The sequence below is a fragment of the Danio rerio genome, chromosome 4, assembly GCF_049306965.1.
Source record: "Danio rerio strain Tuebingen ecotype United States chromosome 4, GRCz12tu, whole genome shotgun sequence".
NCBI classification, from domain to species: Eukaryota; Metazoa; Chordata; class Actinopteri; order Cypriniformes; family Danionidae; genus Danio; species Danio rerio.
In genome coordinates, this window is record NC_133179.1 from 60,846,972 (window position 1) to 60,872,795 (window position 25,824).

The window sequence follows — 25,824 nt, forward strand, 5'->3', positions numbered from 1 at the left end:
TAATATGTATAACTTAATTTATTTTATTAATGACTATAACTTTATATATATAGTTAAAAATATGTACCATTTTCCCAAGTGTATATAACTACTACTGTAAGAAAATATCGTAATTCGGAACATACTTTCTGTATTATCTTTGCTTGAACTGAGCCGATCTAATCCTGTTTATATGAATTAAACCTGCTCCCAATCAGGTTTGACCTAGCAGAACTGTTGCTATGACAACATCTCTCGGATCAGCTTTGAAGAACGAAACGATCCTGGATCGTGTCAAATCGTCAATATCCAAATCCAGTTAACTGAGTAATCCACGTACGAAGAACAGACCCCAGTTGTAGTAACTGTTTTAAAGTTGTTGCAGCTCCTATTGGGCCATTAACACCTGGGGATGGGCAGATTGGGCTGCTGTTGGATGCTGTCTCCTGATAGGCTGTTGATCTGCTGCCAGCTCAGGTTAAAGAGGCCCATCTCATCTCAGTAAAGTTACAGTTGTATCATTTTCAACTACAGCTTGCTGCATTTGACCAGTGGACAGAACTCACATTTCAACATCAGAAATGGCTTCTAAACAGTAAGTAGATTTAGTCAGTATGCCTTATGCAGCAGGCTTCTTAAACTCAGTTTAGCTTGTATCATTTTATCAGTGGAGTTAGATTGTGGAAGTCAAATCTTTAAAAATCTAAGATTCTTCTAGAACTTAGTACTTCTAGATAAATAAATAAATAAAAAAACTTTTAAATTTAGAAGTTTAGAAAACCTCTGAAAAGGACAGATATTTGTGAGAGGAGAGCAGTTTGTACACTAGTTGTGTTGTTATTTTATATTTGACTTGTAAATCCTAGCTGCTGGTATAATCCCAGATAGCAGGCAGTAATCGGCCCGAGCTCGGCTGCCCTCCGGCGCCTCCGGCTCCGACTCGGCATCGGCGAGTGTTATCCGGGCCGAGTGCGGCCCGCAGCTCGCTCGCGCACATGCGGTTGTGATGCGGCTGTAAAGCACTGGCCCGATTCCGGTCAACCATATCCTGGCTTCAACCATATCCTGGCTTCTGGCAAGGACTCGGCTGATGGCAACCGATTAAGTTCTTATTTTATCTAGTAATCTGTTAGCTCCACGTTTAATGATAATTTGAGAAAATATTCATGGTACGATAGCAAAAAAAAAAAAAAGAATATTTAGTGTGGATGGTCGCAATGTTTAGACGCAAACAAAACAATATTATTTATAAACAGATTATACATGTCATCTAGAGAAAAACTATGTAAAATTCGCTTATTTTTGAGATAGCACGCTCCTGTGCTGACTGTTTTTTTAAAGCAGAAGTTGGTTTCATAATAAACACATGCGTGACTAAACTCATGATCCACACTCCAATCCAGACGGTGGCGGTAATGCTCCAAAAAGCTGGTTGTCAACCACCATGGCACGAAGATCACAAGAAGAAAAAGTTTGGTTTTTCAAAGATTCACGTGGATTCCGGTCAGAAAGGTAAGCTTTTTACTGCTTGTGTTCTGTATAATTAGCGAATTTAGAGCTTAAAACATTTCCACGGTGTTTGGTTGTAACAGCGTTTAGTAATTTAAAACAGTTTGATACGAAATGTAACTTGCTTTAAGAAACACGACTAGAGCTAATGTATGCTAACGCTAACAGTTACAAACACGTCTGAAAGTTCCTTTTCCTTTTACACAATGTTAGATTGTAACGTGTGTAGTAACTGAAAACTATTTTAATTATTTTAAAGAAACATGAAACGAATTTGTGTGTATGCTAACTTTGCGTTAAAGAAAGTTTCTGTAGACGAATCCATTAACTAACAAGGCAAAACGTGTTTTTTTCCTGATTTAACATTATAAAGTACCGTGGATGTTGAAAAAATCATTGTACAGGCGTATACTTATCCAACAGTATTAATTCTGTGATTATGTGTAAATAAAAACTAATCGTTTTGGATTAATAAAATATTATTGTTTATCTTGTTTATGCAGTTAGTCACAAAAATGATCGAAACTCGACTGTTTACTATTCTCTTTAAATTATCCAAGAGAAATATATTAGTGTGCACTTTAATTCATATGTGTTAGCCTATGTGAATCAATTATATCTTTTGTTCAAGCTGTAATGGTCAGTTAATGTAAAACTGAACGTCTTAAAGCAGATTTTGATGTGTTTTTTTTTTTTGTTTTTTATGTTATTGACAGTGATAAATTCTGATTTAAATGAATGGGTAACAATATTTGTTGGTTAAGTCTCATTGTTCTTGTTTAACAAAGGTTAGTGAGATCATTTTGCAGTACATCACGACCAAAGAAGTCAATGGCACACTCTTTTTGAACGTGAATAGGCATGTTATAGTTGTGTGCTAAAAGTCCATTATAAGCTGTAAACTGCTGATACATTTTCAACATAGATTGAGCTTTTCAGACATTACATTACTAATTGCTTCACAAACAGCTGAAATGGTTTATTGTTATTGGCTATCATCATCAAACATTTTTCACAATGGTAGGTTAATCTTCATGGGTACAGAATTATGCATGTGCTTGGCCATCTTACAAATCTATGTCTCAGATTCATAAGGCTGTCACTCTGCATGAATCTCCGAATAAATCTTGTGCAACCTTCTGTGTACTGATTATTTACACTATAGGTATTATATGCATTAATTAACTTTGATAGTATTTCAGGATTTGAACTTTTCTTTACGGGAGGTTAACAACAATGTGATGTTTTATTATAGATGCATATGAGGAAGCTCGACTCAAACATCCACACGCAACTGTGATTTCTGACTGGTAGACAGATGAGGATGATGTTCGCCCGTCATACATCTAAAGACAGAACAGGTTTGTTTGCAATTATTTTAAACACATATTGTCAACATTATGTCATTGATCTATTACAACCTGTGAGTTTTGCCCTGGCACTATACTAAAGTGATGTTTTGTTTTGTAAATGTATCTGATCAAGGGACAGTATAGACACATCTATACCGTGATGAAGAAAAATTACTTGGAACAAAGAGGCTGGATAAAAGGCAGGTATGAAGATTTCAGAAATCAATGCAGCACCACAAGTACCATCACCGTCAATGACTATGGCAGAAATCTTAAGACCACCATCAAGATGCACAGATACTGTACATTCCAGTACACCAGGCGTGTCCAAACTACGCCCGCGGGCCATCTTTTATATATTTATTTATATATTTATTTATTTATATATTTTATATATTTATTTATTTATTTATATATTTTTTATATATTTATTTTTATAAATATCAATAGAATCTGGCCCGCTATACAAAAATGAATAATTCAATAAATAACCACCGGGTGTCGCTATTACATGCATTCAATTAAGCAGCAGTTCTTGTTATGATCTATCTATCTATCTATCTATCTATCTATCTATCTATCTATCTATCTGTCTGTCTGTCTGTCTGTCTATACACAGTTGAAGTCTGAATTATTAGCCCCTCATTGATTTATTTCTTCTTTTTTAAATATTTCCCAAATGATGTTTAACAGAGCAAGAACATTTTTACAGTATGTCTGATAATATTTTTTCTTTTGGAGAAAGACTTATGTTTTATTTCGGCTAGAATAAAAAGCGGTTTAATTTTTTTTATGAACCATTTTAAGGTCAAAATTATTAGCCCCTTAAGTCTTCAGAACAAACCATTGTTATAAAATAACAAAACTTGATTACATAAACTTACATAACATAAACTTGATTAACCTAGTTAAGCCTTTAAATGTCACTTTAAGCTGTATAGAAGTGTCTTAAAAATATCTAGTCAAATATTATTTACTGTCATCATGGCAAAGATAAAATAAATCAGTTATTAGAAATGAGTTACTAAAACTAATATGTTTAGAAATGTGTGGAAAAAAATGTTTAACTCTCCGTTAAACAGAAATTGGGGAAAAAATAAACGGTGGCTAATAATTTAGGGGGGCTAACAATTCTGACTTCAACTATATATATATATATATATATATATATATATATATATATATATATATATATATATATATATATATACACACGTGTCTGTGTGATGTATGTAAAATTTGGCCCGCGACAACGTTTGTTTTTTTGCATCTGGCCCTCGGCCCAAAAAGTTTGGACACTCCTGCAGTACACCTATGAACATTTACAGTCTTTGTTCTAGTGCAGTTTTAGATCAAGACAGAACTTATTGCATCTCGTGATGTCTTTGTAAGAACTGAAGACATCACTAAATTTGTTAAGGTTTAATGCAGCTAGAAAGTAAAGATCAACTAGAGGATATCAGCAGTGTCTAACCCACTGTTGTATTTACAGAAGTTGTATGAGAATAAGCTACAGGTTGATTTATACTAATCTGTTATTTTTCTTTTTTAGCACGACTGACTGAAGTTTTAAAATCATGCAACGTCATAAAGCAGCAGCTGGGCCTGATTCTCACAAAACCAAAACAGACGTGATGAAATTCCAGATGTAAACACATTTGACCTTCCTTTGGCCAATTTGATTTGGAAAAGCTTGAAAATCAACTAAAGGAGCAGCCTGAACAAATGAAGAAACTGGTAAGTTCAAGCTCTTGCTAATTTCAAAGTGTTTTAAGTTTATTTGTTTTTTTTTTTATTGTTTTTTTTTTTGCTTCTGAGGTAGCCTACTTTTTTCCTAATTTTTTCTTTTCTTTTTTACATTAGTACTTGTTCACTACTAATTATCTGTTTATCTTTTAATCACAGATGGAGTGAGGACAAATGTCCATACCACGCCACTGATAAAGAAGTGGAAAAATGCATTACAAGGTAGCTACAACTTGCCCCTGACCGGGATGGAGGAAGAAAGAAGAGAAAGCTAATGTGTCAAATGTCTACATCACTATTTTGTTTTATTTTTTAAACAACATTTTAAGTGTATTAGGATGTTCCCTGATACTTGAACAATTTGTTTCTTTCATTTGCATTTATATGTATATGTATATATATGTGTGTGTGTGTGTGTGTGTGTATATATGTATGGTATGTAGGTATGTATGTATGTGTGTGCGCCAAATTCTGAAGAAACATCTTGATACATTTTTAATAAACGTAATACAAATAAAATTATAAATATAAAATTGCACAAGACGTGTATATATATGAAATGTATAATCATCTCACTCATGTCTTGCTGTTTGTGCAATTGATTTTGTTCAAGTTTATTTAAAAATAAGTTTGACTTTATACTTCTGCAATTATTTATATATATATATATATATATATATATATATATATATATATATATATATATATATATATATATATATATTTGTTTGTTTATTATTATTTTAATGTTTTATTAAAAATGTTTCAAGATGTTTCTTCAGAATTCTGCAGTACTTTTTACAAGTTTGACTTGGATATTTTGCGGATTGTCATTGGTATTTTTAAGATGTTTCTTGCTATATCTTAAATTGGTTTCTATATTTAGGTTTATGTAAAATTTAGCTGTTTGTACAAATTTTTAATTCAAGTCTATTGGGAAAACAGGGTTGTTTTAAAAACATCTGTGTTTGTGTGTAATTTTTAGATTTTTTGTTTAAATCTTTCTGTGTGTCTTTAATGTGTTGTTTTATTGTTGTTTTTATATTGATATTCTTGTGCACTACAAAATTATTTATACAATTTTAGTACTATTTTTTTCTTGCAATTAATAAACGTTTAACATTTATTTATTTTGTCATTTGTCTGATTATTTTCGTTACAGAATGTGTATGCAGTTTGCACTTTATTCAAAGGTTAAACGCAGTGCTTACACTTTGTGTTTACATTATAGCCTGTGTTTGCTGTTGTATAAATTGAAATGGTTGTAATACCATATATTAAGTACCAATGTAATACCAAAAGGTTTTATAAGGTGTATAAATACGGAGTCGCGCCAGCTCCGGGCCGCAGCGCACATTACCCTCGCGTCGATTCTGGCGCGGATGCGCAGCGTCGGCTCGCTTACGGCCGCCGCATCTGGCCCGCTTGATTCGGGCCGGAATCGGGCCCGAGTCCGGCAGCCGGAGTTGGGCCGAGGGGTAAGTCTTCGGCAGGCGACAATCTAGCCGGAACTGGCCCGAGTGTATTTTGCTATCTGGGGTTGTAGTAGCTGTTTTAAAGTTGTTTCTGCCCCTATTGGGCCATTAACACCTGGGGATGGGCAGATTGGGCTGCTGTTGGATGCTGTCTCCTGATAGGCTGTTGATCTGCTGCCAGCTCAGGTTAAAGAGGCTTATCTCATCTCAGTAAAGTTACAGTTGTATCATTTTCAGCTACAGCTTGCTGCAATTTACCAGTGGACCGAACTCACATTTCAACATCGGAAATGGCTTCTAAACAGTAAGTACATTTAGTCAGTATGCCTTATGCAGCAGGCTTCTTAAGCTCAGTTTAGCTTGTATCATTTTATCAGTGGAGTTAGTTAGGTTTGTGGAAGTCAAATCTTTAAAAATCTAAAGAGTCTTCTAGAACTTAGTTCTTCTAGATAATTAAAAAAAAAAACTTTTAAATTTAGAAGTTTAGAAAACCTCTGAAGAGGACAGATATTTGTGAGAGGAGAGCAGTTTGTACACTAGTTGTGTTGTTATTTTATATTTGACTTGTAAATCCTAACTGCTGGTATGATCTTGGTTTAAGAAATAATTGAGACAATTTTATTCTTCTCTCATAATAAATGTCATATTATTAAATACGTTTAAAATAATATGGTTAGTAACAGTATTATATTAATATGAAATTAAGTTTTGTCTTAAAACTCTAATCAAAATATCCGGCAGACATTGCTGTGTGTGTTTGTGTGCTCATTTCTTTGTTTCTGTACCTGGAGTTGGGGGTGGGGTGTGGTGGACCCCAAACCTTACCAAAGCTGCTCTTGGTCTCTTCATTGTATAACATTTTGATTTTATTATCCACACAGATCCTTCCACAGCAGGATGTTTTTCCTCTGTCCTGTGTGCAAAAAGGCTCCTCACTCTCTTCCTGGGCATCTCAGGAAGGTGTGTATGAGGAACAGCACAGAAGAAGAGATCCAGGCTGTCGTCAAAGAGGCCAAGAAGGAGTTGTCTGAATTCTGTCACAAAGGACGTTTCTGGGAGTTTGGAAAAATTTGTGACATATTGGACTCTACTAATCCTCTGGCCAGGTTTGTATTCAGTTGTGCTTATCTTATTTGATGTATCTGACTTCAAATCTAACATCTGCATATAATAATAAATATACATTTTTTTGTATTGTTTATTTGACCTTATTTTATGTTCCTTGTTTTAGGATGATTGCGGAGATGCAGTCAAAGGGGTTGGTGATTAATAACTTACCTTCAGTCCTCCCGGAACCAGCTCGGTCGACAACATCTTCTGTGCCTCAAAGCTCTGGAGAAGGTGCAGAAAGTCCATTGGAGCCTCCAAATGAGTCCTTATCTGACGAGAGCTCTGGAGAGTACTATCAGAGGTATACTTTTATATCAGCATTCCCAGAAAGTAAATATACACTGTGGATATGACTTCTCTTTAATATACAAAGTCATTTTCATCACCTGCTTTTCTATTTCAGCACTGGTGGACCGATGTGGACCTCTTCAGTGAGGGTGGAGAAGGTCAAAAAAGGCTTGTACAAAAAGCACTCCATTGACCACCCCCTTCTAGCAGGATTTAATAAGTACCTTTACACTGACCTAGGATATAAAAACAGCAAACAAGTAGTAAGTTCAAGTGAAATTATATATGTAAAAATGAGTGAATGGGTGTTGTTTTATGCAGTACAGTTTATTTTAATGTGAAATGTGTGCTTTCAGGTGGAAACAGTGTCCAGGTTCTTGCATTACATGGACCCCACTGAGCCAAACTTGATGTTTGTTCGGCGGGTGGAGAAAGTGCGAGAGTACTTTAACATCTTGTCAGATACAAAGCTCTCAAAATGGACAGTGTTCAACTACCCAGCCGGCACACGACCGACCTTCAACGTTGAAATATGGTTGAAATAAGGTCAGTTGTGTTTTGAACGTTGAAATAATGTTGATAGAACGTTTAATGTTGAATGGTTGAAAAACAGCCTGCATATGACAAGGCTTCAACGTTGAAATGTGGTTGAAAATATGTCAGTTGTTGCTTTAATGTTGAAACAATGTTGAATGATAAATGGTTGAAAAAAGTTACAGAAATCCTTGTACAAATCAACGTTGACATTTTTTTATCATGATCTGTATGTTGAATTAACGTCATGGCTTTACCCAACATTCAACATGTTTGGTTACCATGGTATTGGAGGACTCCGCGCACGCGGCCACGCGCAGCGCTTCACTTCACTTAATTACGAACACCTGACCTGCAGTGCAGCAGAATTCAGAGGTAAGCGTGTTATTAGATGCTTTAACGTTTTATTTACCCCCCGATTTTGTCAGTGTATCTTAAACGTGACTTTTGAGGTGTAGTGTTTCGAATTTTGAAGCATTTAAAACTTTCCAGTTTGTTTTTACTCTTGTTTGCGCTCCGGTGACGCGCAGCTAACCTCGAGGTAATGTCACATGTTTAACGTTAGTCTAAATGAGCGTTTTTATGGCAAATTCAAAGCGATAAACTCCAAACGCAGTTTAAAGTTACTGAGCAACGTTATAAAACAATATCCATTTTATACGCTGTATTATTAGTGTTATTATTACAAAGTTAACTGCTGTCGTTTCACTGTTGTTGTTGTTTTTGCTTTTAGACATGTAACTTACTCCAGAGACGCACTAACTTGCACAGCATTGAATGGAAAAGGCTTTGTCCATGTAAGTTTACTTTACCTTTAACTATCTGTTAAATCTTCTTGGTGCTTTGGTTGGTGATATTCTCTTTCTAATCTGTTTGTTTATTGATTGTTAGGCTATGTTGTGATATTATATTGTTATATTGATATTATTATTGTGAAATCATGTTGTGATGTTATACTATGTGACAGTATTGGGGAACAAATATGTATTTAGTGAGAAATTAATGCTTAAATTACACTTTGTATAGTAGCAGATAAAAGGTGTAATGGGTTTTAACTTTCTGAGTTTTCTGGAAGGTCCAGTTGAGGGGCATCAAGAACACACAGATGGCCTAAACCTGTGTCAGCCTGGACAGACTGCAGTTCTGCTACTCCACACCAAGGCTTTTGTATGGATGTCTTGACTGCTACTGTGTTCTCTAAAGGTATTACTGGAGCAAAACAACAGCACCCGTTACAGTGAAATTTGTATTCAAAAAATAGTGATACATGTGTAGCAGGTCCAGTACATGTGATGTCATTGAGAAGTTGTTTTATTCAATGTCATTAAAACAAATAAATAAACATGCTATTTAAATAAATCTAAATATTAAAAACTTGAGGATTAAGATGACAAATGAAATGCGTGAAAATCATCTGTCTTGCGAAAAGGGTCTACTTAAGAATTCTGGTGTTTTCCAACTGAAAGGGATAGTTCACCCAAGAATGAAAATTTACTCACATTTTACTCCCCAAATGGTTTAAAACCATTATGAGTTTATTTTGTTGAACACAAAAGAGGCTATTCTGAAAAAAAACTAAAAACCTGTAAACATTGACCTCCATAGTAGAAAAAAATACTATAGAAGTCAATGGTTAAATAGATTTGCAGCTTTCTTCAAAATATCTTCTTTTGTGTTCAATGTGGTCAGTAAATGACGACAGAATACAAATTTTTAACTATCCCTTTTATTCTCTGTCCTACATGCAGACTTTTACAGAAGTGCTACTCCTTCTAGAGTTTTTCTCAACCATGTCTAAAAAGCTTTAAACAGCTTTTACAGTACATGTAATGGTTTACAACAACTTGTAATTATTAGATGTGTTGAATGTTTCATGATTCTTTACTGCAGCCTTGGTTAAAAAAAAAAAAAAAAAGCAATTTTTTCGAGAATCTGAAATTTGAATTCTGGAAATGCTGGCACCGGTGGTGGCGAAGGGCTTCCTGACAACATCACACCTAATTCTTCACTTCTCTTAGTTAGGAATATTCAGATGGATGAGTCAAAATTATTGAGTGTGGCGATATTATAGGACAAATTTGGATTCAATAAAAATAAATATTTGAATTTCACTTTGTATAATAGCTGATACCAACTTAGTTGTAACCTCGTATTTCATTTATTGCAGGTTTTCTGGAAGCTCCATTTGAGGGCATCAAGGACATACTGATGGCCTAAACCAGTGTCAGCCTAGACAGACAGACATCTATTGCAGTTCTGCTACACAAGACCAAACTCTCTGCTTTTGTATGGATGTCTGACTAGTACGGTGTTCTCTAAAGGTGTAACTGGAGCAAAACAACAGCACCCGTTACAGTGAAATTTGTGTTCATAAAAGATAGTGATATATCAGGTATAGTAACAGGTCCAGTACATTTGTCATAAAGGTTAAATCACAGTAAGTACTGTAAAAATAACTTGTTTACCTTTGCCACAACAGGTCATGGTGTGTGCATACTGCTCGTAGTAAACACACACGCTGATCTGATGCGGGAGAGATATATGCAAACACATTTGTATTTACTGTTTTGTTTTGCCTCACTAAAGTGTTGTTGGAGCTTGGTATGTTCACAGTTGAAATCACTGAAGTCACATGGAACGTTTTGACAATGTGTTTTGTGCCTTATCTTGACAATGACCATCTTGGGACCATTGCTGTCTGTAGAGGATGAGGAGCATTTAATCTAAAATATTTTAGTTTGTGTTCTGAAGATTAACAAGTCTCTGGTATGACACAAGTAATTAATAACAGAACCTATATAACCACTTAATGTGACATGTAATAGTGAAATAGTGGTCCTACATTCACAAATGTGAGCCATTATTATAAGACCCATGTGAACATACAATTTTTATGATACTAATAATAATGGAATAACAAATTGCTTTTACTGTTGAGTTTGTGAGAGAGAATCAAACCATATATTCTACACATTTTCTTGATGATTTACTGAAATATTTGTCTATGTTCCACTGTCACAGGTGCTCAGTTTTGCTGCAGTAATGCTAAACACAATAGATGTACTTTATACAAAAAAAAACAACTACTAAATATTTAGCATGCAGACCTGCAAAGTGAAGGAGTAATGTCAGGTTTAGATTATAGCATGAGTTTTCACTATTGTGAAAGTGAAGCCATTCATTTACAATGAATTGGAATAGCAAACCTCTATTGATTTTGTAGGAAACTCACCTGGTGTTTGAGAAATAAATATGTATTTAACTGCTAGACTGATATAGATGTTTTAGTGTTTTACACTTGATTCTTTGTCCCCAGTGCCATCTTTTACCTCAAGTTTTTCTCTCAACCTATAAAACCTCAAACAGATGTAATGTATTTCACTTGTGATTCTTAGTTGTGAGTGATGTTTTTTATTTTATTTTTTTACTGCAGCCACTTTAAAAATGGGTATTTTGTAAACTTTGTAAACAGAATTGTATTTTGGAGACTGTGATGGTTGAAGCGTAGTTTAGTTACTAATTTAGTTAGTTTAGTTAATTTTAATTTAGTTAGTATCTGTCTTTCTGAAGACGGTAACACTTTACAATAAGGTTGTATTAGTAAGTGTTTATGTATTTACTAACATGAACAAAGAACAATGAAGCATCTTTCATATAAAGAAAGTACAGTTCATGTCAGCTCAGTGCATTAATGTTAACAAGCATACATTTTGATTTTAATAGCATCGGGACATATTTCAATTAATTAAATGATTAATAAATGCTGTACAAGTATTTGTTCTTTGTTCATGTTAGTAAACATTAACTTTAATTCATGAAACCTAATTAAAAAGTGACTATTTAATTGTATGCCTTTTTTCTGTATTTGAGTGTACAGCATGTATAGTAACCTGCATGGTTTTAATGAACTATGTATGCTGTAAATGTTGCTGTATATTTAGAATAAATGAAATAATGAGGTGTGTATTAAATAAATTGATACACAGACTAAGTTGTGTATTTGTGTCGTGTATTTTTTATTAGTAAAAAATTGTTTGCTATATTTATGGACTTTGCGTTGTATGTAATTTCTATTTAACTTACGTTGAAATGTATGACGGTGAAACAACGTCACGGTATCAACGTTGATCCAATTTGCAAAATCGAAAGGTAATTCAACCTTCATTCAACGTCTACAAAACGACCATAATTCACCCATGAAGAAGGTAAGAGTGAAACAACGTTGTGATTTCAACGGTGAATCACCGGTGGTGGTCCGACGGTGAAACAACGTCACTATATAAACGTTGATCCAATTTGCAAAATCGAAAGGTAATTCAACGTTGATCCAACCATAGACCTGACGTTGATTCAACGTTGAATCACCGTTGAAATGCCGGCTGGGTACTCGAAGAGTCTCAAGAGGTCAGTAATGTGGAACCACCACAAGTTTGCCATGTACATGCTAACTAATCATGTCAGCTGTGCTGTGTTCTGACTGTAACAAACCCAATGTTGATCTCTTTTCAAGGTTCATGAAATACATTATTACCTCCACGGACATTCCCCACAACAATCCAGCTTTGTTCCAGGACTGTGAGAGTTTTATGGATGTGCTGTATGGAATACAGAGTGGCATGTCCAAAGAAGTGAGCATGGAGGTCACAGCAAAAAAATCAGAGTTTGGTTGTGGCAAAGAAGTTTTGCCAAAGGACTGCCTTGCTGTTTTGGAGGCTGCATTCAAAGATTTCCAGGCCGTGATATGCAAAATGCAGGGTCCAGGAGCCATCACAGGGGACTGTTTGACTAAAAATGAACGGCTGCTCGTCCTGTACTACCTGGAGGCTGTTATCATGCTGAAGCTAGTCCAGCGGCCTGGAATTGTGACACACATGACTGTAAGTGTTTGTTTTTCCGTACATTGTCTTCTTTGTTCTTATATGCTTCATCAATGTGCAAAACTGTCTGTTTGCAGGTTGAGGATTGGGAGGGGAGGAGCCGTATAGAGAATGGTGTCTGTGTTGCAGTGAAGGAGCACAAAGTACCGTTGTCACACGAACAGGAACTTGTAAGTTTATATAGTCTTTTATATAATAACAGTAATAAATGTATTGTGTCAAATTTAGACTTATTTTTTTCCTTTCTCTAACTAGTGGTTCAACTTGTACTTCAATGAGGTGCGGCCAGTAATGCTGCAAGAAAACCGCACCGGGGATGATGTGGCAGTTGATTCATTTTTTGTGTCAAGTAGTGGGAGATCGATTTATAATCCCTCCAACGACTTAAAAAGACTACATGACAAGTAAGCAACATTACACCTGTGTTTAACTCTACATGTTCATCCGTCCACTTTTTGCCTTCTTACGATGCCTTGTGTTTCAGATACAGTCTTCCCAGTGTGACGTGTGGCGATGCCCAGAGAGCATTTGAGGCAGCAGCACAAAACCTGTCAGAAGTGGAGAGAAATGTGGCAGCTGAAAGGAACTACATGAGGAGAACGTCTTCAGATCCGTTTCTGGCTCTAAGTGTGCTAGATCAGCTTGCTGGGAAAACACCGTAAGCATCTAACAACTGGGATGATCCTTATTTTTAAATTTGCAACCCACAGCCTTGCCTTTCCTTCCTTCAATATTTATTTTTTATGATCTTATAGACAAAGGTCCAGTAGAGCTTCCTGCTGTGAGACAAGGGTGGACGAACAGACGGCCTACAAAACTCTTGAGCAGTTCTGTCCAGTGACTCTGGAGGGGCCTCCTCCAAAAAGGTCACGCAGGACTGAGCTGTGTGGCTCAGAACATGAGAGGCACTGCTATGACCGCTGGCGTAGTGAGCAGCTCAAGCTGCGTGAACAGCATGCTCTCGGTGAGTATACAGATGATTAATGACACAAACAGGGGAATTGAGTGAGAATAGCCGAATACTGATGTGTTTTGTGTTTCTAGAACACTTTACTGGACAGCAGCCATCAGAGTCCAAAATAAGCCGCTGGATGGACAAACAAGGGTGGACGTCAAACGTCCCACAGGCTGCAGTGGTTCTGAAGCAGTGGAAACCTGTTGCCAGGTTGCACTTGGTCATCGACAGCAGCTTTGTGAAAAAAATTATTTTGTCTCAACGCTGGAAAGGACTGACTGTCAGGCCCGTCCCTGACAAGGGCGATGGTGTTTTCACCAAAAGACCCTTTTAGATCGGGGAGGTTGTCTGTGAATACCACGGCGAGCTGGTTAGCCATGAAGATGGGATGGCAATTGCTTCAACAAGCGGCATCAGAGCTGGCCATTTGTTTTTTTATGAGAACAAACAACATGAAGCCATGTGCATTGACGCACATGAAGAAAGTTGCCAGTGCCATCCCATGAAGTTCAATTATGGACGCCTGATCCGTCACTCCAGCAAAAGAGCCAATATCCGGCCCAGGCTGTATGTCCTTAATGATAGAGACATCATTCTCTTCATTGCTACAAAAGACATTTCGAGTGATGAGGAGTTATTCTATGATTATGGCTCAAAGAGGAGATCTTTTGCCGGGAAAGGGCTGGAATTGGACTGGATGTAAAACAACATCTTTCCACCCCCCATACTGACTCACTTCTAACATGTCCAACTCCAAGTTTCCACCTGTGGCCATATTTTCTCCTCTCTCTCTGGACAACCATCACTGCTCTTCTCACCCTGGAGTACTCTTTCTGCACTGCCAAGCAACAACATTGCTCTCCAAATAGAGACTTGGTTGTAATAGGCTGAATGAGTGGGCCTTACAAACCATTCACCTTTACTTTCAGAGAATTGTATTTTCTTTTACTGACTTGTCTTTTGCTCTTTTTTTCTCATAAGTCTTCTTTATGCAGTAGTGAGAGTGTGAGTAGGCTACTCCATATTCTCTCCTCTCTCTCTGGATTCTGTATGACACATGTGGAATTACAGTCTGGTAAGTACGCTCAAACTGCGCTTAACCCTCCCTTACACCCATCTTTAAGTTTCAACCAAATTATTGTGCACTTTCTGGTTGTCGTCTTCTTTTTGTTTCAGATATTCAAGGCTTTTAACGTCAGCAGACATGGACCTCACTGCTGAGAATTAACCTGGCATGTTAATTCTTCATTACCTATGTTGTCTCTATGTTGTTTGATTAATGTTCAGATTTTGTTCATTTGGTTGCACTTGTATGTACTGGAAGTTGTTTATTTTCTTTAGTGTTGTTATCACTTGATATTACTATTATATATACAGTCTTCTACTGTGCTGTTATTTCACATTCTTATTAAAAAGTTGCAGAAAGTACCCAGTGTCACAAAGTTCTGTTTTAGTGCATATTATGCTTTTTAAACTAAATAAAAGTTATAAAATAACTAAGACACAGTGTTTGGCATATATTTAACAAATCATTCAAACAATTTCATTTAAAAATGTGTAATACTTTAAAAGAAAAAAAATACACTTCATTATTTAAAACATTTGAAGCTTTTTCAGATAAGTGCAACACTTTTCCCGCTTCACCTGAAAATGACATGATAGTTAAAAAAAAAAAGAAAAAAAAAAGGAAAATGACCGGGAAAAGTCATTTTCCTTTTTCCATGTGATCAGCTGAGACAAAAAAGAAGGAATCCACAAATATCCACAATATCCTGGAAAAAATACTGAAATAATGGTCTCTGTATGAGAGCTGCTCTTTGAAGAGAATAAGGCAGCTAGACTAATTATTTTAGCAAAGAGAAAAAAGTCAATCTATTTTGGACAGAATTTATTGTAAAAAGTAAGACATTATTTATAAAAAACAGCCAGGCTTATAGAATTATTTTTAGAGTGTTTGAACATGAATGGCAGCTGTTATTTTTGATCTAACAGCAGCAAAACTACATGCTGAACGCTGTGAGCTTGCGTCAGGATGATGATGATACATGAGCCAACTTTTATTTTTTCCTTTTTCAAAACAGTTTAGAACAAAACAAACAGAGCAATAAAAAAAGGGTTATGTGTCAAAGATCAACAGGCTCCAAACATGTAAACAATAAAACCACCACAATGAAATTAAAACAAGACTTTTCTTCTCAACCATTTAACCCAGTATGCAGAACTTTTATAGGCTTGTTGTCTCAAGGTAAATGTTAGTACTTCTATGTCATACACCTCTTTAACAATATCATACCATTCACCTACAGATGGAGGATCTTCCTTGAGCTATTTCTTTGTAATAGCCTTTTTGCTAGTTGTTAGTAGTGTGTTAAGAAGATACACATCATTTTTTGGTATTTCTGCAGAGTAAATTCCCAGGTACATAGAATTAAAATTACATTAATCCCATTATTGTATTTATCTCTATTTAAATCTTGTGTATAATATTACAGTCCCAAAATATTTTTATTCAAAATATATCATTCACCATCGTTTTGATCTCTAGTTTGAAAGTATTTTATTTTAGATGTCATAAAGAACCTGATTACATTTTTCCAAATAAATTTCCTTCCATGAATTAATTGTGATCATCTGTGTTTCCCAAATAGTTAACCATTCCTCATTGGCTATTATTATATTGGCTTCTCCTTCCCATTTCTGTTTGATATACATTGTTGAGTGTTTCTTTGTTAATGTCAGACAGGAATAAATTCTTGATACTAGTTTTTTTATTAACCTTCTTTTTGTAAGCATCTAAAAATACCTGCATTACTGTTGTTTTTATGTCTTCTGAATCTCTTATGCTTTTATTGAAGTAGTCTCTAACTTGAAGGTTATGGAAAATTTTTTGTTTTATATATTTAAAAGTTGTTGTTATATATATATATATATATATATATATATATATATATATATATATATATATATATATATATATATATATATATATATATATTTGAAAGTTGTTGAAAACCTTCCAATTTATTATCAGTAGTGATATGAGACAGAATGATGTTATGTCTTGCAAACTCCATTGTTTAAATCTTAGATCTAGTTTTGCTGGTTTAAATTGAGTATCATGTTCAACCCATCTTAATATCTTAGCTTGTTTTACACTTTTAGGATTCTTAAATTCTTTGTACAAAATTTCCAAAGGGGTCTTTGTCAGGCAATTCAATTTATGCAATTCTGTATGTTGGAAGTCTCCATCTCCATCTCCTAATAACACTTGGAGAGGTAAGTGGGTTTGTAATTTTTCAAATTCTTTCCACCTTGCACAGTATTTGTCATTTCACCAACAAAGTCTGTGTCTAAGCTGTACTGCCTTATAATATTTAGTAAGCTATAGAGTGTTAAATTGGACTCTTGATTTTTTTCTGTTCCAAATGAAGCGAGATTTAGTTTTTTTTTCCATTTATTAAATTGCCCATTTGGTTTCTCCACTGGTAAAGCTTGAAAGAGAAAAAGTAGGCTTGGTAATATATTCATCCTTATTATCTATTCGATTGTATAGATCTAAAGGTTGAAGACGGCGTCTGTTCAAAAACTTTTTTATGGTTTCTGTATTGGGGAAGTTTTTATTTTATAGATATCTGATAGGTCTGCAGGGATATGAACTCCAACATATCTGATAGAAGGTGTGTTCCATTCAAATGTATATTCCTTGCATATTTATCATCTGAGTTATAGTTGCATAAAAGAGTTTGTGTGTTAAGTATATTTAATCTATATCCTGAATATAATACAAATTTATCAAGAGATCACCTAATCTCAATACATCACCTTTGGTAAACGGAATTCTGGGTATGTAAGAAACAGTAACACATCGTCAGCGCATAAGCAAATTTGATGTTCTATATATTTAATTTTCACTCCCCTTCTGTATTATCTCATTAGTTGTGCCAATGGATCAATAAATAACGCAAATAAGGAAGGACTTAAAGAGCACCCTTGTCGACATCCTCTTTCTAATATAATATGTTCCGAAATATCTCCGTTCATTTTAATTCTAGCTGTAGGAGTTATATATAAAGTTTATAAAGTTTTTATAGTGTTACTCTCAAATCCAAATCATTGCAGAACTAAATATAAAAATCCCAACTCATCGAATCGAATGCTTCTTCTGCGTCTAGGCTACTTAGAAGAGTGCTAATATTGTTTTGAGCTATATAATCTATTACGTGAAGGGCTCGTCATATATTATCATATGTTTGTCCTTGTTTTATAAAACCTATTTGATCAGTATCTATTAGGTCTGGATAAATGTCCTTTAATCGTTTAGCTAGTACAGATGCATATTCTATAGTCAATATTTAGGACTAAAATAGGTCTATATGAAATAAACTCTTAAAGTGGATCTTTTCCTTCTTTTGGAATCACAGATATGATAGCTTCTCTCCAGGATCTGGGGGGGGTAGGGTGGGGGGGGGGGGTCGCCCTCATGTAAGGTATGATTACAGCCTTCAAAAAGCATTGATATCAATTGTTCTTTGAATATTTTATACCATTCTGCAGAGAAGCCATCTACGCCTGGTACTTAAGATGTTTTAAGTTTTGATATAGCATTGTTTATTTCTTCTATAGTTTTTTTGAGTTTGGGTTTTATTTTGTATCGATCGAATTGATGGTAAATCTAATGTGTGTAAAAATGCTTGCATGTTTGCAGGTTCAATATTGTCTTTTGAGGTATATAATTCCTTATAGTATTTTTGAAAAGCCTGTTGCATTTCCTCCAATTTATGACATATCGTTTTAGTTTTGTAATCTTTGATTTTAAATATTCTCCTTTCTGCATGTTGTTTCTTTATTCTTCATGCCAGGAGCTTTTTGGACCATTTTCATAAAATTTTAAAATGTAAGTTTTATTTGTACTTGCTCATCAAACATTTTATTGAGTTCTGCTTTAACTTCTTTAACCCTAACTCTATTATTAAAATATCTGGATCTTTCTTATTACCATATTTAGTCTCTAATTCTTTATTCACATTATTTATGTAATTCAGTTTTTTTTCCTTGATCCCCACATTATAAGTTTACCTCGCATAACAGCTTTAGCTGTGTCCCATATGATATTCTACATGTTAAATCATTCAAATGATTAGGGTTAAATCGCCAAAATGTCTTACTGGGTTTATTGTCCAGGTAAACTGTTAAATATACTCCTGCATACTCTGAGATGTCCCTTGTTCCTATTTTACATTCTTTTATTTTTGTTGATCTGACCTTAACATAAAAAAATCAATTCTAGAATGAGAAATGTGGGTGGAAAAAAAAAAAAAGTTTATTCTTTTTTAAGAGGGTATATGTCTCTCCATACATCTATCAAGCCTAATTATTTCATCAGATATCTTATTTGTCTAGTTTCTTGACTAATTTGCTTATTAGAAGATGAGTCCAATTTAGGCTGAAGTTGTACATTTCAGTCTCCCCCACAGACCAACGTACCTGATGTCTCCTTGGCTATAACACTTAATATTTTTTTGAGAAATGCTTTGTCTTTTTCAGGTGGTCTATATATACTAACTAATGTAACTTTGTATTGGTCAATAGTTTCTTTAATTAGATTATATCGCCCTTCTTTATCAGTAATTTTAGAAATTAATTGGAAGTTGATTTTATTTGAGATCAATGTCATTACTCCTCGATTACGACCATTATTATATGAGGAAAAGAAAACCCTAAATCCCATCGTTTCTAATTTCCTATGTTCTGTATCAGAAAGATGTGTCTCTTGCCAGAAGATTATCTGTTGGTTTTCTCTTTTAATTTTAGCCACAAGTTTGCTTCCTTTAGTAACCCATTAATATTCAAAGTAATTACTCTATATTTGTTTTTGCATAATCAGATGTTTTTGCGAAGATCACTGTGATCGGAACATGAAAAACACAAGCATGAATATCTTAAACCACATAAAAAAACATAACGAAAAAGATCTCCAAACCTTGAAGTCTTAAATAACTTCTTAATGTGAGAGGAAAGCCTTCCTTCTCTAAAAAAACCCTTCCTTGCTGTGCCTATTGCACTCCATGTTATTAAAATATGGTTTAGGTTATCATATATGATGTAAAAAGGAGGATTAATACCAGTGTGTATGGGAGCACTCTTTCTATGCTGCTACATGTGTCGACACCATACCGGAAACCATCCCATGTGTTTCTTAAGCTGCCCCGAATGAGTGAAACTCTAGGGTTGGGTATCGTTTGGTTTTTCGATACCAGTGCTAAATTGATACTTTTAAAACGATACCAGTCCCAAAACGGTGCCTGAGTTGACACTTTTTAGCCACGAAATGATGGTGGACGACTCTTCAAAAATATTTTATTTGACAAATGATTTTTTTTTTTATCATTTTAATAGAACAATATAATTACAGTTTAAAGTAAACATCAGTTAATATTGTATTACATTAATACATTTCCTTTGATCATTTGTTGGTTAGCATGAATTTAAGATTTGCATTATGAAATTACATTAGCTTACTATTAACCTGTGGGGGGCGGGCAGGGGCCACGTACTTTCAGGAGCACATTTTAACATATATATCACAAAATACTTAAAACATTATTGGAAGTCATTTGTTTTCATGCATCACTCTGCAGTCTTCATAAACAAGATAATTAAATAACTTAAACTCAAAATAATCTTCCTTGTTCATTTATTTGACAAGTAACGTTGGTGTAGGAGAACACATTTCAAACATTCACTTAGATCAAGGCACATTGTTGCACCTGTAAACTTTAACAGGCCTACAGTTGAAGTCAATTTATTATGCTCTCTCATTCATTCAAAATAATGTTCCTGAAAACTTTTACAGTGTTTCCTAAAACATAATTATTCTGGAGTCATAATAAGTCCTATTTCTTATCGTTTATTTAATAATAAAGGCCGTTTTTAATAAAAAATAAATATAAATAAGGTCAGTATTATTAGCCTCCTTAAGAAATATTTACTGTACATTTTTGATTTACACAACAAATCAGTTACAAAATAATTTGACTAATTATTTTAACTTTCGTAGTGAACTGATTAAATGGGTGGTCCAGAATGTAATTTTAAGGCTTGGTTGTGTTAATAAGATGCAAAGCAATGTGCGCTCATGTTTCACTTGAAGGAAATCATGTTATTTTTTCATATATCTCACTTTGATTATACACAGCTACTCAGCTAACAGGAAAACGACTGTCATATTGCCTAGTTCCTCTAAAAGGCCCACCCTCAAGTGACTCTGATTGGTCATCATCATAATGTGCTGTGATTCGCCGATCGGCTCCACGTCACGCCTGGAGAAGCACGCGCATTGTGTGTAAACAGTCAGTCAGTTAACACGTGTCTGTAACGAGTGAAAATGGGATGCGGCTCCTTTAAAAGTGTTTCTGTGCCATTTATTGTGTTTATGTGTGTGCGTGTATATACTATGAAGTGTCTGTAACATGAGAAGTGCATGTGCGCGGGATATTTATTGTTCTTTTTCTCTCATGCTCGGATTAAGTTATTTTCTGTGGTGACAGATTAAATCACAAGATGTGAGATGAGACCCGTGTGAGCCTGGATTGATTTGTTTTTGCTGTTACACTCCAGTTGGGAGAGCATTGCTGTATTTTTTATTTTTTTTAATCAATGCGTAACAGGACGTCTTTCACGCATATCCGGAATATGCCTGTGTAAGTAACATGATTCGTTCACATATCTTTTGCGACTTTATTGTCTTGAGTTGAACGCATGGAAAAGCTGCCTGAAGACAATCAGTGCAGTCGTGCACACACATAAGAGACACACTGCCATCTTACACAGAGACGCGCATGCTGGCCAAGAGTGCGTGTATGTATGTTTGTGTATGTGTGTGTGTTTACAGCCGTTTGACTGATAAGTATGGATTTGTAGCTAAGTCGTTAGTGATGAATATAATTTCCCGTTATTTACATTTATGCTACAACACACCGTTAAGGCTAGACGCTGTACATGTCATGATCAATTTTAACAAATAAAAACACTTACAGGTCATGACTCAGAGTTCACAGCGTCTCCTTGCTCCATCTTTGAGGAGATTTTAGCCGAATCCAGCACTGAACTAGGAGAGATTCAGTAAGCTGCGTTTTGTCAAATCATGCTTGCTGTGTATTTTATAGTTCTCTGGAACATTATTAATATTGAACTGTAAGCACTTCTGTGTTTGGGTCGTGTCATTTGGAAGCCCAACAACAGAAACAGAGAAGTTCTGTGCAAACAGCAGGATGGCATTTCTCCCTCTGCAATGCAGTAACGTTACAGCGCCTCTGGCAATGGCCTTTACCTGTGCAGTGTGGGACGCGCAATAACGAACTTTTGTGATCTCACAGTATTTTTTGGAAGTATTTTTGTAGTCCCCAAAATTCGTTCATTGTAGGCTTTGCTAAGCTAACTCTAAAAATCAAGGTCTCCCTTTGCATTGAACTTTGAGCATTTTACATTCAGAGATGCTGTTTATGTTCGCACAGCTACATTACACATCAACTAAAGTTTAAAATATGAGATCATAGTGGACCACCCCTTTAAGTCTAAATTACACTTCAATCTGAATAAAAGACTATAAAACACTTAAAGGGACTTTGTCTGAATACTGTCTTGCAAAATTACTAGTAAAATGTTCTGCACTGTCAGCATAAAAAGTAACGTTAGATATTAGAAAAGAGTTAGTTAAACTATTATATTTAAAAATGTGTTGTAAATAAATCATGTGTTCAAGACGGAAATCAAAAATGAATAAAGTCAAAACTAAACGAGTTGAATATGACTTACATGAGTGAGACTGAAAACTATATTTGATCAATGCGTTACATCTGTTCTACATGTGTGATTAAGTTTGACATGTTACCCCCTTAACGTTACACGCACTTTTGTGAAGACAGTTGCTGTGTAAGAATCCTTGCTTGTAAAATACGCTTTAGAATGCTTAGTTTAAGCAAATTGGATGAACGTGATCATGCATGTTGATCTGAAGAGTGTCGCTCTCGCTCACCGAAAACCACTGGTTCCAGGCTAAATGCGCTGTACTGCGTGTGTTGCGTGCGTCTGTTCCCTAGCAACAATAACAATTGCTTGATATCGCTTGTCCATATTCCTCAAAGTTGTTTAGAATTAAATGTTTAGTGATGCTGTGACACAACGCCTATATGTGCCTTTTTTCATGCACCCCTCACGTTCATGTTGCAGCACCGAAATTAAGCACCGAAATTCATATGCTGATTTAATACCGATACATACCGGTTACCAAGGTAGCGGTGCTAAAATGGCACCGGGTTTCGGTAACCAACCCTAATACACACTGATCACGTCTACAGTTTATCTCCAGTGTGAATCCTCTGATGTGCTTTCAGGGTTCCTGAGTGAGCAAACCTCTTACTGCAGTGTGAACACTTGTACAGTTTCTCTCCAGTGTGAATCCTCTCATGTGTTTTCAGGGTTCCTGAGTGAGCAAACCTCTTACTGCACTGTGAACACTTGTACGGTTTTTCTCCAGTGTGAATCCTCTGGTGCCGTTTCAATTCTGCAGCTGTAATAAAAGTCTTCTCACACTCCAAGCACATATACTCTCTCACACCAGTGTGAATCTTCATGTGTTTTTTAAGGTATGATTGGCTCAAACTCTTCCCACACTGAGTGCATTTGAATGGTTTCTCTCTAGTGTGAATCATAAGGTGTTGATTAAGGTGTGATGAGCTGTTAAAACTCTTCCCACACTGAGTGCATGTGAATGGTTTCTCTCCAGTGTGGATCCTCATGTGTACATTAAGGCATGATGATTGGATGAAACTCTTCCCACACTCAGTGCAAGTGAATGGTTTTTCTCCGGTGTGGATCTTCATGTGTGTATAAAGCGATGATGATTTACTGAAACTCTTCCCACACTCAGTGCATGTGAATGGTTTCTCTCCAGTGTGGATCCTCATGTGTAGATTAAGGGATGATGATTGGCTGAAACTCTTCCTACACTCAGTGCAAGTGAATGGTTTTTCTCCAGTGTGGATCTTCATGTGTCTATAAAGCGACGATGATTTGCTAAAACTCTTCCCACACTGAGGGCATGTGAATGGTTTCTCTCCAGTGTGGATCATCATGTGTTCATTAAGGTGTGATGAGCAGTTAAAACTCTTCCCACACTGAGTGCATCTGAATGGTTTCTCTCCAGTGTGGATCCTGATGTGTTGATTAAGGTGTGATGAGCAGTTAAAACTCTTCCCACACTGAGTGCAAGTGAATGTTTTTTTACCGGTGTGGATCTTCTTGTGTCTATAAAGTGATGATTTGCTGAAACTCTTCCCATATTGATAGCATGTGAATGGTTTCTCTCCAGTGTGGATCCTCATGTGAGTCTTTAGTTTGCTTTTGCTTGCCAAACTCTTTCCACACTGAGTGCAGGTTAAACAACTCTTGTCTCTCACTTTTAATATACCATCAGTCACTAAATGAGTTTTGTCCTCAATTTTGACATGATGTTCCTCTTTAATCTCATCGTTGTCTTTAATTAGGTCTGAAATAAAAATAAGTTTACTTTTTAGTAAATCATTAAAACTCTCAGTGAAAAGGCACTTAAAAAAAATTTCTCATTAGAACAACTTTAATTTATCACACCGGCTTCAAGTTCTCTAGCCACACCCAGACCTGATTACTACCACACATGTTCGCAATCAAGAAATCACCAAAATAGGACCTGTCTGACAAAGTGAAGTAGACCAAAAGAGCTTCAAAAGCTAGACATCATGCCAAAATCTAAAGACCTTTAAACACAAATGAGAAAGAAAATACTTATGTCACTAGTTAAAAAAATAGTGAATGGCTTTTCCCACAGCTGGTGGAGGAGACGAGAGTACGGTTGGAGTTCACTGTAGTGCATACATTTGTTTTTACTGTAAAATCCTCACCGCATGCGCAGATTTAGGAGACATTTATGCAGAACGCATCTTTGCACCTAAAAGCGCCAAACGCAACACTCAGGAACAGATTAAAACAGTTGTTATGTGAACTTGAAGTAAAAAAGCCTGCAATGCTTGCCCCGCCTTTGTGCTCTATTTATTGGCTCACTGCTCTACAACTGAATGCAAATGATTGGTTAATATCAGCTGTCAATCACTCAGTCAATAGCTGCTTTTCCACTATCGTGCCAAACCGTTCTAAGAACACTTCGGTACGGTTACGGTTGTTTCTCCACTGAGCCTGGAACGGCGCGGCACGATTACAAACCGTTCTCGGCCCAAAATTCTCGGCACGGTTAGACAACCGTGCTGAACTGTGCTGACAGATTCTGTGTGTTGACGTCGCGACTCGGTTGCTAAGCTACCACAGCTGGCTCAGCAGAAGCGCGCTAGTCATCAGACATCCTCAATAAACTACAGTGCATTTAATATAAAATAATGATCCAGGTCTAAACGATACAGTTTGAAAAGGGTTTTAAAACCATAGAGCAGTCTCTGGCAGAGAAGTGAATAACTCATCACATTCTAACGAAGATATTTTATTCATTAAAGTTATTATTTTATTGACTTGAATACAGACCTACTTCGCCTGCTGAATGTGAGTTTATTGCACGCAGCGCTGTATTTTACAGCACAAAACTCGCTCTGATCTGGGAGAGACATGCCAGCGACTTGCGCTGCTGACTTTTTTTTCCTGCTAATCGAATAAAGCGAATAAAGTCACGCTTTGCATCGTCGATGTCCAAATTCCACAACAACATCACTATATCCATGGAACACGAACTTGCAGACTCTTTTAACAACGAGGAAATAATTGCGCTTTTTAATTCAAAGCCAGGACAGCTTGTTAATACCGGCGAGACCACCTGAAGGACGGCGTGTTCGTGTTGTAATGTCGGCCGTCCAAAAGACTTTGCTTGAAAGCTTTACGGAGCGGCACTGTAACTATCCAAGGTACTGTTGTATGATTTATATTATAGCATATGCACTAATAGACAAGTCAAAAGAATG

At 35.8% G+C, this 25,824-nt stretch overlaps 2 protein-coding genes and 1 long non-coding RNA gene across 11 annotated transcripts in view; 2 read left to right on the top strand and 1 right to left on the bottom strand.

Moving 5' to 3' along the window:
• Positions 1 to 488: 488 nt before the first annotated feature.
• LOC137491061 (uncharacterized) lies at positions 489 to 21,864 on the top strand. Of its 7 annotated transcripts, XM_073948620.1 has the most exons (15): positions 6,280 to 6,365; positions 6,943 to 7,167; positions 7,293 to 7,472; positions 7,575 to 7,722; positions 7,816 to 8,005; positions 8,288 to 8,368; positions 8,727 to 8,790; positions 9,069 to 9,196; positions 10,161 to 12,397; positions 12,504 to 12,870; positions 12,948 to 13,040; positions 13,126 to 13,274; positions 13,355 to 13,528; positions 13,626 to 13,834; positions 13,915 to 15,325. In XM_073948620.1, the coding sequence occupies exons 9-15, from the start codon at positions 12,366 to 12,368 to the stop codon at positions 14,157 to 14,159; spliced, it is 1,269 nt and encodes a 422-aa protein (XP_073804721.1). In that variant the 5' UTR covers positions 6,280 to 6,365; positions 6,943 to 7,167; positions 7,293 to 7,472; positions 7,575 to 7,722; positions 7,816 to 8,005; positions 8,288 to 8,368; positions 8,727 to 8,790; positions 9,069 to 9,196; positions 10,161 to 12,365; the 3' UTR covers positions 14,160 to 15,325. The 7 variants fall into 7 exon arrangements, 4 of the variants coding, with proteins under 4 accessions (XP_073804723.1, XP_073804721.1, XP_073804724.1 ...); XR_012402564.1 differs by lacking the exons at positions 6,280 to 6,365; positions 8,288 to 8,368; positions 8,727 to 8,790; positions 9,069 to 9,196; positions 10,161 to 12,397 and adding exons at positions 489 to 574; positions 20,133 to 21,864 and having other exon boundaries at positions 7,816 to 7,963; positions 13,915 to 14,524; XR_012402563.1 differs by lacking the exons at positions 6,280 to 6,365; positions 8,288 to 8,368; positions 8,727 to 8,790; positions 9,069 to 9,196; positions 10,161 to 12,397 and adding an exon at positions 489 to 574 and having other exon boundaries at positions 7,816 to 7,963; positions 13,915 to 14,900; positions 15,002 to 15,325.
• On the top strand, positions 1,421 to 5,712 carry LOC137491059 (uncharacterized). The gene is made up of 6 exons (XR_011011056.2): positions 1,421 to 1,491; positions 2,744 to 2,849; positions 2,974 to 3,044; positions 4,393 to 4,577; positions 4,746 to 5,041; positions 5,357 to 5,712. It is a non-coding gene; the product is annotated as an uncharacterized lncRNA (long non-coding RNA).
• Positions 20,168 to 25,824, bottom strand: part of LOC137491034 (uncharacterized) — a 74,012-nt gene continuing 68,355 nt past the window's right edge. The window contains exon 3 of one of the 3 annotated variants that reach the window (XM_073948599.1): positions 20,168 to 24,371. In XM_073948599.1, the coding sequence (XP_073804700.1) occupies positions 23,176 to 24,371 (1,196 nt within the window). In that variant the 3' untranslated portion in view covers positions 20,168 to 23,175. Of the gene's footprint in view, positions 24,983 to 25,824 lie in introns of all 3 variants that reach the window. The other 2 variants (XM_073948600.1, XM_068220085.2) reach the window with 2 other exon arrangements.